This window comes from Nomia melanderi, chromosome 4 (genome assembly GCF_051020985.1).
Source record: "Nomia melanderi isolate GNS246 chromosome 4, iyNomMela1, whole genome shotgun sequence".
Taxonomy (NCBI): Eukaryota; Metazoa; Arthropoda; class Insecta; order Hymenoptera; family Halictidae; genus Nomia; species Nomia melanderi.
In genome coordinates, this window is record NC_135002.1 from 10,766,761 (window position 1) to 10,779,976 (window position 13,216).

General features: G+C 38.6%; 1 protein-coding gene across 8 annotated transcripts in view; it reads right to left on the bottom strand.

Moving 5' to 3' along the window:
- Rgl (Ral guanine nucleotide dissociation stimulator-like) overlaps positions 1 to 13,216 on the bottom strand; it is a 57,432-nt gene that overhangs the window by 13,881 nt on the left and 30,335 nt on the right. For 4 of the 8 annotated variants that reach the window (XM_031982621.2, XM_031982627.2, XM_031982624.2 and 1 more), the window contains exon 2: positions 12,767 to 12,983. The exons of 1 other annotated variant lie outside the window; for it this stretch is intronic. In XM_031982621.2, coding sequence (XP_031838481.1) covers positions 12,767 to 12,983 — 217 coding nt within the window. The remainder of the gene's footprint in view (positions 1 to 12,766; positions 12,984 to 13,216) is intronic. 3 more of the 8 variants (XM_076367024.1, XM_031982625.2, XM_031982623.2) reach the window with 1 other exon arrangement.

The following is a 13,216-nucleotide window of genomic DNA, read 5'->3' on the forward strand; positions in this document are numbered from 1 at the left end:
TTAGCAAAGTTTCGTCATTCAACTTCGAAATATCTTACGCAAACTTCTTGCATACACCTCGTGTAACTATCTCACCCCAACTGATCCCGTAAATTATGAAACATAATTAGGCCTCCTGTTCAGACGCCCATTCAGATTTTTTTCTCCAAAAAATTCAATCTTGGAAACAATTCGCTTCCAAACTAGGTTATTCCAGCCGTGCAAACTCACTCCAACTCGCCACAACTCATCCCACAAACTACGAAACAAAATTAGATCTTCTGTCTAAACATCTATTCAGGTTTCGTCCATTAAAATATTCTATCAAAAATTGTAGTACATACCATTTATCGTACTTCATTTATTATTTCTTAGAACAATAGGGATTCGTTGATCTTGGAAATCAGTATTTCCAAAACAAAGGATTACGGTACGTTTTCTATAACGCATAAATAACATCTACTTGTCCCAATGATTGCTTCAATGAGAACTTCCACCAACTTCCACCGAACAATGTTTATAAATTTGATATGCATCGAATCGACGGATTGGAATTATGGAACCCGCAAATCCAATGCCAACGAACGTCGATCGAGCCGGTGTCCTTCGATTCCACGAAACCCGTCCGAGGGAATCCTCGTTTAGCCCCGTTTAGCCTCGTCGCGAAAGCGCGGTGATCCGTCGATACTTAAGAAGGCGCACCGAAACCGACGTGTGTACAAACTGGCATCGCCTTTATCATCCACGTCAGCCTATAAAAAGCTTAACGCCGGATTACCGGCGAGGGAGCCGCGTCGATCGATACACACGGAAACACATCCGACTATCAACCCGCGGGTGTACAGGGGGTTTCGAAAATATATTCGACTACCATAGCGTGATCCTACACTTTTCACTCGATGGAGAAAAATATAAGAAAATGCTCGAAGAATTCGTCTAGACCTTGAAAAGAATAATTAATCTGTTAACTGCGGAATTTCATTTCGAAAACCTCTAATTAAGCTGACAATAAAATCAAATAATGATGTGTATACTCTTCAAACGCAAGCCAAATACACCGGTAATATATTCTAACGAAACGCTAAAGCGAAACGAAGAAAAATTACATATTTATCTGAAGACATAAATAATTGATCCTCGAAGAAATTAGTATCATTTTGACTTTAAGATGACGTGTATATTCGTTGAACGCAGTTAACTGGTTAATATGTTGTATTGTTGCACCGTGTTCTACTCATTGAGGAGGTAGTCTGAAGGGAATCATGGATTGGAGAAAAATATTATAGTTTGTCTGGAAATTATTGTTGAAGTTACCATGGAAAAATGAAGGAACGTGATATGCAGCGTTCTTTTCTGTCACATGATGGGTCACTAGACTCGACGCCATGGGATTTCGTCTTGTATTAAATTTGTGTCATACATTGCCATTTTGCACTATAATGGAACGCAGTCACTGCACTCGCTACTCTAACTCATCCGTGCCAAAAGTCCTTTATGCAATTATTCCGCTTGCCCATGTGTAGTTTTAACTTTTGAGTAGTCGGCCAAGACGCGAGAGATACACTGCACTATTAGGAGATCACTTGATGGCTAGGCTAAGGAATTCGACTGATTGATCAGTGTTCATTTTCTCTCGCCTAATTTGCTGTTGGTTTTATTTCGATATTATTAATGTTGATCATCCTCAATCGCTAATTTACTGTTTGTCAATACGGTTACAAGTGACCGATCAGAACTATAAAATGAGAACTATAAAACTGTAAACTAGAAAGACATCTATTGCTCTTGTGCCGTTTCGCTAGACACCAAGTCATCGTCCAACTGTGCTCTTAGGAAATGATGTCTAGGCACAGTTGCAAGAGGGATCCTTCGCCGAGTGTTTTGTTCATAGTTTTCATTGGTTACGTATATTGTCCAGCTTAGGATTGTTGGCACAGTACCCACAAGCTGAAAAGTTACGAGGCCAAGGACTCCTGAGCTGGACGATAACCGTATTGACGAATAACAAGTTAATATTGAAATGAGATGAACACTTAGTAATCAAACTTACAGTTCCACTGATACAGTTGTGAAATCACATGTGACATCTACTGGAACAGCACATAGCTTTTCGTTGCGCGTCTCATTCGTAGTTTCAATTGGTTACGTCCAACCGTATCGACGGATCGCAAATTAACATCGAAAACGAGATGACAGCAGTCATCAAACAATCTCCCAGTAGTACTTGTTCATGAAACAATGCCGCGCGACGCGAGGAGACCTGCGAACCCGAGGAAACTCGTGGAATATTCCAACCGTGAACCAGACGAGCCATCGAGCCGGCCGACATCGATTTCTCGAATTAGATTCCGGGAACGGATCCGCCGCCGGTAATCGTGACTCTGATTGAACCTGAAATTTGTATGCGAGCCGACGTTACTACTCGCTATTGGCAACGAAATTGCTTGCTCGTGTCTCGAAGCGATCTTTCAGCCAGTTCCCTTTTAATAATATTGCAAAATTCGGTCCGTGTCGAATTATCCATTAGCGGTTTCAATATTTCACGGTTGGTTCAATTTGAATTTAGAAATGACTCGCTCTTGTAAGGAAAATACGGCGAAGAAGGGGATACATTTGAATATTGATTACACGCGGCACAAGGTTTATAAACAGTCCTAGAAACGATTGTAAGTATGCTCAACTGCAAATCTACACTATCTTTCGTACATTAACCCGTTCGTCCCTGGATGTGTATTTTCCCCCAAATCAAAGAGACGGCCCTGAACAGCTGATTCCAAGTGAAACTGAAGTTTTTCAGTGAAAGAAATAACATAAGCATTAATAATAATAATTAGCACTTAAGCTGTCAGTCAGAAACAAAGATATCCGTGTGATACAATTTTCCTTTATCTTTAAGGCGTTCTCTAGCGTACCATTCGGGACGAAAGGGTTAAGGCAGAGTTTGAAGCCGGACAAACTACCTTTCAGTGTTCCTTATCTTTTTAACACTGAAACTGCCAGACGGATCGAAAAGACCCATTCCTGACTTCTCCATTTTGCAATTATTAAAAAAATAACAGATGTTTCTCTGAGAAACGATTATCGAAATCGATTCAGCATTACGCAAACTGAATTTGAAACCAATTAAAATTTCAATAGGCGCAATATTGGAATTGCTACAGAGAAATTTCAATTTATCCGGTAGTTTTAGTGTTAAATAACTTCGAAAAGCATTCATAGAAGAAAACAAACATTTACAGAAAAAATGAACCCAGAGACTCGAAAAAAGCAATCGAATCGCCTACAATGTTAAAACGTGTCTCCTAAGTAGATCGATAGAGAATTAATTTTCTGCCGTCGAAATTGATTAACTCACTGTTTCGAAGCTACAGCTATAATTACACATGAATCACGAGATAAATAAAATCGTGGGAGGAAACGGGAGCCAAGCCTACGTCCTTTCCACGCGGGCATCGTGAATCACGATGAACGATAGGAAGCTGGACGACGGGAACGTCGAGCAACTGCGAGAATGAGATTCACAATTATTGGGCGACCGGCGTTAGGAAAACTTCCGTGCGGTGTAAAGAGGAAAATAAAAAATAAAGCGGAACGATAGAGAGACTCGGCCGGCGCGCAAATAACGACCGGTTCCGCCGGACAGTTTCGCAACGCGCTCGTAGCAACGATTTTCCCGAAGCTCGTTAGATAAATCCGCGGCGGTGATCTAATCGCTCAGACTTTCTTGACCGCGCGATTCAGACCGCGCTATCATCGCGGAAGAGGCCGCGGGCCACGAATTCCGGGCATTTTTTACTTTCTCCCGCGAATCGTTCGCGTTCCCCTGGCAATCTAGCTGCATTTTCTTCGCCCAGTGACTTAGAAAATTCGGGCAATTTCGCCCGTCGTTTCGTTATGAACTGATTGCTCAAATTCTTATTGCTTTCGACATGTTTCTACAACAATGTTCTTCTTCTGAATAACATAAAGATCATTGTACCGCTCGTTTCGTATCGCACTCCTCTACAAACAGTTCAGTTTGCGTGGGATAAGTTTCCTTGGGCAAAAATAGTGAATTGATGATGGAATAAAACTTAGAAATTCGTAGGTTCGTAGTAGTAACACAAATTCGTGTAATTCTTCTGTGCTTAACAGTAACCGTACCGGCAACCGGTGAAATAACCAAATTTAAAAATTCTGCATTTTCTTCCGTTCCTTTAATTTTATATCAATTTCTATGTTGTTCGATTAATCAGTTCTTCAATTTTCGCCTTTTCTTTTTTTCTGTTTCCACTAAGGAAAACTGAATATACAATGTGTTTACCTTTATTTTGCAGTCAATTATTTGACTGGTTACGGTAGAAAAACTACCGGTACGCTTAATGTTATCTGTTTGAACTCCGGAGCAGAGCCATTTAAAATTCGTCATTACAAACTGTAATATTTTGTCATTAAATCTATTATAACATCTATATCTATGATCGATAAAAAGCAGCAAAGTACATCTACGACCTTTCTTTCTATGCGCGTATCATTTGTTTATATGTTAATATGCTCTTTTTATTAAAACTGCTAATATCAGTGAGAAAAATCTTGAAGTGCAAAGGTTTAATGCAAATAAACATAAATGTAATAAAAATAGAATATAACTGAAAAGTGAAATTTAAATATGACGTATTCACATGACATTGTAAAATATAAATACACGAAAGTACAAAAATGGAATGTATTGTTTCTACGATATATTTCAATGATCCCGCTTCAAATGCCAATGTTAATGCTTATCGCTTGACGGTCTATCGTTCAGCATGGGAACCGGCAGATCCGTGACAAGTGGTTCGCAGATGACCGCGAGAAAAGATTCAAAGGGGGAAGTTTTGTTCGACGAGCATAATAGCGGCAATCATCGAATCGAATCGAAGAGAAAAAGGTGACGGATAGCTGTGACGAGCGTGAAAGAGTCGCGTGGTCGCCGAGAGTGTAAGGGAGAAAGTCCCGCCGGAAGTACGAAGAACGAAGAGGGTGATGAAACGGAGCGCTGTTGATGCCGAGCACAAAAGCCACTCACGTAGGATCCTGCGCGTTTACAGACGCCTCAAATGAAGAGTCGAGGGGGAGGCCGGGGAGGGCACAATGCGCCAAACGTGTTAACGCTGCCGAAACTTCTCCAAAGGGAAGTCAGGGTCAATGATACGGGCCCTGAAGGAGCCTTCTATTCTCTCTTCATCGTGTCCGGAGGACACGTGATTGATCTACAGAGTAGTTTATTAATATATTCTCGTAAGATCGTGTACTGGATAGCCTCTTTCAAATAGGACAGTACGAACGTGATGTGTAATTTAGTAGCGTTAGATAAATGTAGTTTTAATTCATTACGTTTAAATAATTTTATAAGTAACATCGGAATTTTCGATGAAAGTATTGTATATTGAAAATTCAATATTCCACTGATTTTTCTCGAGATGGACAGTATGATTAAAAATTATAAAGCGAAAGCCAAGCAGAAGGTAGGTAACTTTAATTTAGAAAATGTGTCCTATTGATACAATTCATTCATATACTTACTTGAAAAGTATAAATTGATTATAATGTTGTATTAAAATTAAGAAAGGAAGCTCACGTAAAAAATTAATATTATGCTAGAAGTACATTTACTCGGAAAGTACACATCGATTATACTGTTACATTGAAATGACGAAGCAGAACTCAAACGGAAAGTGAACATTCATTGAGAAGAAAACATCCGACTCATATCATTCACTACAACACTGGCTCGAAGAGCATAAATTGATTGTAATGTTGCATTAATGTTAAGATTAAGATGCTTCGGTGATTCTCAGCGTATTATCAATGGCGGCAAAAGATTACATTAAGAGATAATTGCAAGCACCGTCGAGGTACGGAGACCGGCCGGCAGAAAATTTCGTATAATTACGAATAAATTAATTGCCGCATGCTGAAACACAGATTGCGAGTGTACGTTGTCTCCGTCGTCACAATGACGAAATTAATTTCGCATCACAGGATGTCTTTCGATCAGGGGTCGAATGGAATTTAAAATTCTCAATTGGTTGTGAAATATAACTGAAAATTTATGCCTATTATCCTTTCTGTTTCCGAGAGAACTGTCATAAAATACAGGGTATAAACGGAAACTTTTATTTCATATATAATAGGGCAAATAAAAAACTTTCACTTCCTTGAATGTAGAAAACTGTTCTACTTAACGAATTTACTTGTTTTCAAGAAATTAAAGTTACATTATTTAACAGTTAAAAGCTTAGTAAATAACCTTCATTCCTGGAAGTTAATCCTTTACAGTGGAAATGTTATTTCTTTTACTATTATTTATTATACTTGCTATAGTTTGAGATATACTTTTCATTTTATTATATTAAAAGTCCTATCAGTGTTTTCTTCATATTTTGTAATATTTATAACGTATGTATTATTAGTAATAATTCGAATAATTGTAATATTTGTAAAACGACAAGATTTGTTGGCCAACTTAATAATTATTGACCGTTAAGGATTAACAGCTCTATTCGATCCACGTTTTCGATAGATAATTTGCAGGTTGTCGAGGCGGCTACCGGTAATTTGTAAACATGGCGGCTCGTATATGTGTCTCGCGGTCGGCGTGTCTGAATACCGAGAACAAAGGAATTTTCTTCACCTCCTCCCGACACCGGGATCCTATTAGACGCTCGCGGTCGGTTTCCGGTCAGGCGAACGCATAATTACACGGGCTCGTAAACCGTGTACGCGAATCACGATCCCAGATAAGCAATTAAAACGAACTGTTAGCGGCCGGTGTGCGTGACTCATGTAACTGGTAAACAAGATGTCAAAGCACCTTTCGTTTCTACCACTTCTCCTTGGCGAACTTAGCCTAATTTTTAATCGTATCACGGGAAAAGGAGCAACCGGTTCTCTTTGCCAATACCAGAACTTTTCAACACAACTTGAGAATATTATCGATGAACTGCAGATATCTGTGGAAATTCAATTTTCTAAGTGAACAATTAGAAAAACAGTATATTCAGAAATATTGATAGAAGAATTGTTGATATTAATATTCCAAATATTTAGGAAATAGAATGTAATATAAAGTTGATTGCTTATGCGTTGAAGAATTCTCTTCGATCATCAAGACCTTCCAGTTAATGAATAATATAAGAATAAAAAAATCGTCAGTCAAACGAGAAGCATAAGAGTTGATGGATTAATTCGATTCAGCCTGTTACGAATCAAATCAGGTAGTTACCTAATTTAAAGGCTCAAGTATTATAAACCCGTGTTTAAAGGGAGATAATCATTTCGTCAATCACGGTTCAATGGAATGTCCCTTTCCACTAGAGTTAAACGCACCAAGCCATGAACCTGTTATTTTCATTTAATTATCGTAAATAGGCTACAACGACTTTCTAAAAAGAAATAAATGTTAACAAATAAGAAAGATTTCGTTTCGGCTCCAGTGTCTCCAAATTATCGCGCAAACATTATACAAAAATTATTGCTTCATCAAAACTTCACGAAGCAATCGCAAATTATGTTATTTTCTGTTTTATTGGCGGGGAGTTCGTCGTTTCTTTCGATGTCAAAGTTATCGTGAATTCACTTAGAACGATACGATTGACGTCAAGCTCCGCAATTGTTTTGATCAATGGACAATAATTGCGATATTGGGTCAACGTAACCATATTTCATTTTTTTTAATTTAAACGCGGTTGCCGGGCCATTAAAGACAAAGATACGCCCCCGATGACACTATGACCCTGATTGCTCGAATAGAACGCGACTTCCACGTGGACATCGGTCGAGACTCAGCGTCGCTACGTCCGTCCTCGCGAAATGTGAATCACACCGCGAAAATTGGAATCCCCGCGGCTCGAGTTATTTTTTACGTACGCGTTTTGCCCCGATCCAAAGTTTCTCAAGAGTCTCCGATCATTCTTCGATAAATTTATCGATCTTATTCACCGTGGAGCAATGCGCGGTGAACTTCTTTTGAAAAACATAAGTGAATTACAATCAATCGATACATCGTCAAAGTTAATCACCTAGCAACCAACGTTATTGAAATAATAAAAAAACAGTGGAAATGCCAGTTGATCGTTTATCTAAAGGTACGAAGAAAACTTGTGCAACGCGCGAAGGCCATTATCGAGTTTGTTTTCTTTATGAAAACCAGTTTCAATGAAGAGACATAAGATAATATGACGCCTAATTTAAGAAATTAAAACACATGAATCGGCAGTCGTTTATATTAAGGTCAAGCAGCCATTACGTTATTAGAATCAAGTTTTTACAAGTCGAACAGAAAATCGGATCGATTCGTTGAAGCACGAATGATTTTCTTGATTCATTATATCCGGTACTCCTTACACGCGTGATCCGCCATTCGGTAAATCAGCAACAGCATCAAATCTTATTTTCTAGTAAAATGAATGTTATATTTTCCCCTCTATTTCTAAATAGTTATACAAATAGACTGTAACATTGCTTTTTCTTAAACAGCGATATTTATTAGGTACCAGAAAAAGTTCATGCGAGTTCTTAAATCAAAATTGAAACGCAGAGAACGTTTTCGTAAAATCTTGTTTCCTTCACTGAAAAGCTTCAATTTTACTTGAAATCATGTGTTCTTAGCCCTCTCTTTGCTTTATGTGAAAAATATATGTTCAGGGACGAAGGGGTTAAGGGATGATTTTACGAGAAAAAGATCAAGAATCAGTTGAATGGAATTGCTATCACCTGAATCATCATGCTGCTAATTTCATTAATTAAACTAGCGTAATATTAATTGATATCAGACCACAATTTATTGCTAACAAGAAAATAACAAACTTTTTCCGGTGCATAATTAAGAAATTTTATTCGTGAAGATAAGTGATTCTTGCGCTCGAAAAGTCTAATATACTCATACCGAACATGTGAATTTTTATAAGTGAACCGATGACAAAACTGCATAGAAAGCACACGTGTATAGACACATCGTTGCGACGGCACTTTACTCTCGCGCGCAGCAAAGTATCACGACCGCCGCAGCTCGCAAACATGCAGACCGAGGAGCGTGACACACTTACCGTTCGCAGAAATGGCTGGAGCGAATTTTCTGCGCGCGAAAGCGGCTCACCGGCGATAGCTTATCGACGCGACGTAATCTAGTCGCTATCGACGTTATCGAGTGACTCTGTCGCAGTAATCGCTTACGGTTAAATGAATAATGTCTAGTCTGTTCGCGAAAACCGAATTCTTCGCTTTATCCTCCGGCCAGCTTCCATTCGTTCGGGATTGGATCGCGTGACGGATCCCTTAGGTATATACTATTTGTAGTAAAATAACGCGGAAAATGGAACATGGATAAAAACATAATTTTATATGAAACTTTTAAGAATAATCCTATTATTATTGACGTCAACGAAAACTGATTTTCTAAAGCCAATAATAAATAAAACAATACGTGAGAAACTATCATCTCTTACTTGACCTATCCATTAGTAACTTTATTAATTGCTATTGAGTGTAATTTTGTCAAAACAAAAATAGCACAAAAGTAAAGAAATAAATAATAATAATCGTAATTATCATAATCGTCGTGGAAACGGATTTTGGATGTTCCGAATGATTAGTTTAAGATACGAAGAGTTCGTTCGAGATTTACGAAAAATTTGAATGTAGATGGAAGGTCTGAGATTGTAACCAGTTTTTCTAGGAAATTATTGAAGAATTCATACGTAACGAATAAAAGATTATGATTCCTTTTTACCGGAGGTCTTTTTCAAAATTCACGTGAGATCTGAATGGAAGTTCGTAGTTCATTTTTATCGAAAAATAAAGTATTACAATCTTTCTAAAGGATTTTTCTGTGGTTCGAATTGAAGTGTTAGAAGTATTCGAATAACCAATGTAGAAGTCGAAACGTTTCCGGATAAACGCGAGAAAGTATAGCGCGATTTATCGAGACCGACTCGCTTCGGGCCGAAACAATTATCGAGGGACACGAACTGGCCGCACGGTCCCGACACTTTCTAACCCGACGGAATCGAATTTCTAGCAAGAGATTCGACGCGACGGTTGTTCGAGGTTTCTGTAGACCGATTCGGTTTCATCCAATCGTATCGAACCGCAGAGACAGATTAACCCATTCGTATGTGGGCTCCAGTCGTACAATTTGCCCTGTATTACCGGCATCGAAACATGTATTTTGTCGGCCAAAAAGTCTCGTCGCATTTTAAATGAAGTGTAAAGAAACATTTCATTACGTTGAATTGGAATTCGTAGAAGGTGCATTGCTTATTCTATTCGGAAGCTTCCTATTACTTTTTAACTTATTTACTTGTAATATTTATGATATTTGTAACATCTGCAACATCTGTGGTATTTTTAATATTTGTAATGTTTATAATATTTCTAACATTTCTAATGTTTGCAAAATGATAAAACTATTTGGCTAATCTAATATGACCTATTCGTAGATACTTAACTTATCGAGTCACTTATTAATTTATTCTAATGTAGATGTTTACTATTCTTTTTCGTTTCTAACTGATTATAAAAATTCAAAATGCAAGGTATATTGTATATTAATAGAATTCTAAATAATACAAGTTGCGACCGAATTATTCCGCGTTCTATGAAACAAAGCAGCGTTCCGTTGCGGACTTATCTACTATCAGATACAAATGGGTTAAACAGATCGCTCTCACGATGCAAACAGCCGATAAATAATATTGTTCGACGAGTTCGGTGCAATTTTCGAACGCTTCCTGCGCAGAGTCTGACGCGGACCCTGATAATTTACTTATTTTCAGACCCCGAGTATAAATTCCAATTCCACTTGAAGACCTTGCCTGAGATAGACAGGGACAATCTACTTACTTCCATTATGCTTCAAAATCCTGTCCGGCGCAAACAGAGGCAATCTACTTATTTTTAGGCAGTGCACACATTCCGCTTCCACTTTGAAACTTTGTCAGAGGCAAACAAGCTACATTCAGTTAGTTTCAGTGTTCGTGGGAAGTTTACATGGAAATCGACATATTTATTCAATTGGCCAAAAAGACTCGCTGCTTTTTTGAATAAAATTTGAAGAATCATTTCGTCATGTTCAATGAGGCATCGTTGAACCAAGCGTGACGTATTTTATTATTCTATTGTCTTTTACTTGACTTATTGTATATAATGTTTCTTCATGCATCATTATATTAATGGCAAATTAAATAGTAAAACGACAAGACTTTCACGCCAATTTAATATTTACTTTAGTTCAAGATCCGTAATCTTCTTACTTGAAAATCTTGTCTAAAACAAATGGATCAATCTACTTGTTTCTGTTGGGTATCCACAAACCAACTATAGTTCTAAACCTCGTCCGACAAGAACAGGGAGAATCTACTTATTTTTAGACCTTACACGTTCCGGTTCATCGATCAATCTTCTTATTTTCATTGAGTGTTTAAAAACCAACCGTGTTATCTGATATAAATAGGGATAATAGATTTATTTCGAAACAGCGTAAAACTGTTCAATGTACTTTGCAAGTTTCTTTGAGGTACACGGAGGAAGTTTACTTATTTCTATCGAATGTGTGTGTTTCGGGTATTCTTGAAATCCTCGCGTTACGCGAACCAAGATAATCGATTTATCTGTAGACTATAAAAATTTGTATTTTATTTCGAGAGCTTGTCCAAAGGCAAATGTAAGGACAACTTCTTCCCATTCCATTCTTGTTATTTATGTAAATAGAACCAATTTTCAGCATTTCCAAGATTTTCAAGACAGTGCAGAAATTCGAATTTTCCTTAAGGGCGTCAGCAATTTTGCCCAAAACGGTCAAACCTCCTGAAAGCACAAGAACCGAACACACAATCCAAGAAAATTCCAAGAAAACAAAATACTAAACAGTCCAGGCTACGCACTATTACCGAGAATACAAGAATTTCATGCAACATGTGAAAACAACAACGCCGAGCCAACACAGAACGCAGTACTCGCCAGCACGCCACTACGTAGGTGCAAAAAAATGCGAAAACAAAGAACCACAGCAGGCAAATAACACAAAAGAGTCGAACGTCGCGCCGAACCAAATAAAAAGAACGAACGTGCAAAGTGGAATTTAATTCGAATGTTTGAATTCGAAAACATCGACGAGCAAGCTTCGAATGTGACGATGAAGTTTGACATTCAGTTGTCAACTTCAGGCTCGAATTTCATCGCGCAGATTCGCATCAATCGAGCGATTCAGGTTTCATCGGTCGAATTCCAAGAATCAACGTTGATATTTCCCAATTAGAACCATCAGACTCAAAATTAACCGACTTTAAACACTCAAGTTCAAAACTTCGAACAGTCAAGTTCCAACATATACACATTCACGTGTTCAAAGTGCAAGATAGGAATTCTCCCAAATTCAAAACTGCAGTGACCCGATTCGAGGACAAATGGAAACGCTCGATTTCGAAACCCGAGAAAAACAGTGGAGAAATCAGAAGCAAAATCAGATTCAAATTTAAATCGTTTTATTCGAAATTCCAATGACGCGAATTCGAACGACGCGAGTCTGACAGGTACATCGCTCGGTTTCGGGATTCAAACAATCGAATTTAAATAGATTCGCGCCTGATGCAAAGTCGTTCGAACGAAGAGAGATCGTTATCGAGCCAAGAACGAAACGAAAAACCGCGGAGGGAAATAAGATAAAATGAAATAGACGGAAAATGAAAAAAAACGGATAGAAGATGCAGTCCAACGGAGGAAACGAAAAAACCGGATGATCAGTGAATTCTGTTGCGAGTCTGTTTACCTGCTGCACGTACCACTGCGTGGAATTCTGGCTCTTCCGTTGGCTGCTGGGCTTGCAGGGGCCGCAGAGGAGCAGAGGCGCCAGTTTGTTAACCCCCTTGACGCTGGCCGACGCCGGGGGCGACGCTGGGCTCAGCCCGTCATCCCCCAACACGGGCCACAGCATCCACGTCTGAATGTCCGCGGAACTTCCCCTTCTTCCGTCACTTCGATTCTGCCTGTGCAATCGATCTCGTGATTCTTTTTGCCAGCGACACTATCTTCGCCGATAAACTACTACCAGATGCACCCCGAGGGATCCATCGACAGATCCGCAACGATTTATCGTCGATCGAACCCCTTGGCTTTAAAACCTTTCCCGATAAGACTATAACGATTTTCGTTTTTTTTTCTTTTGTTAGTTTTCTTACGAGTTAATTTTATTCAACGAGACGCAATTTTCTCTTCGTTT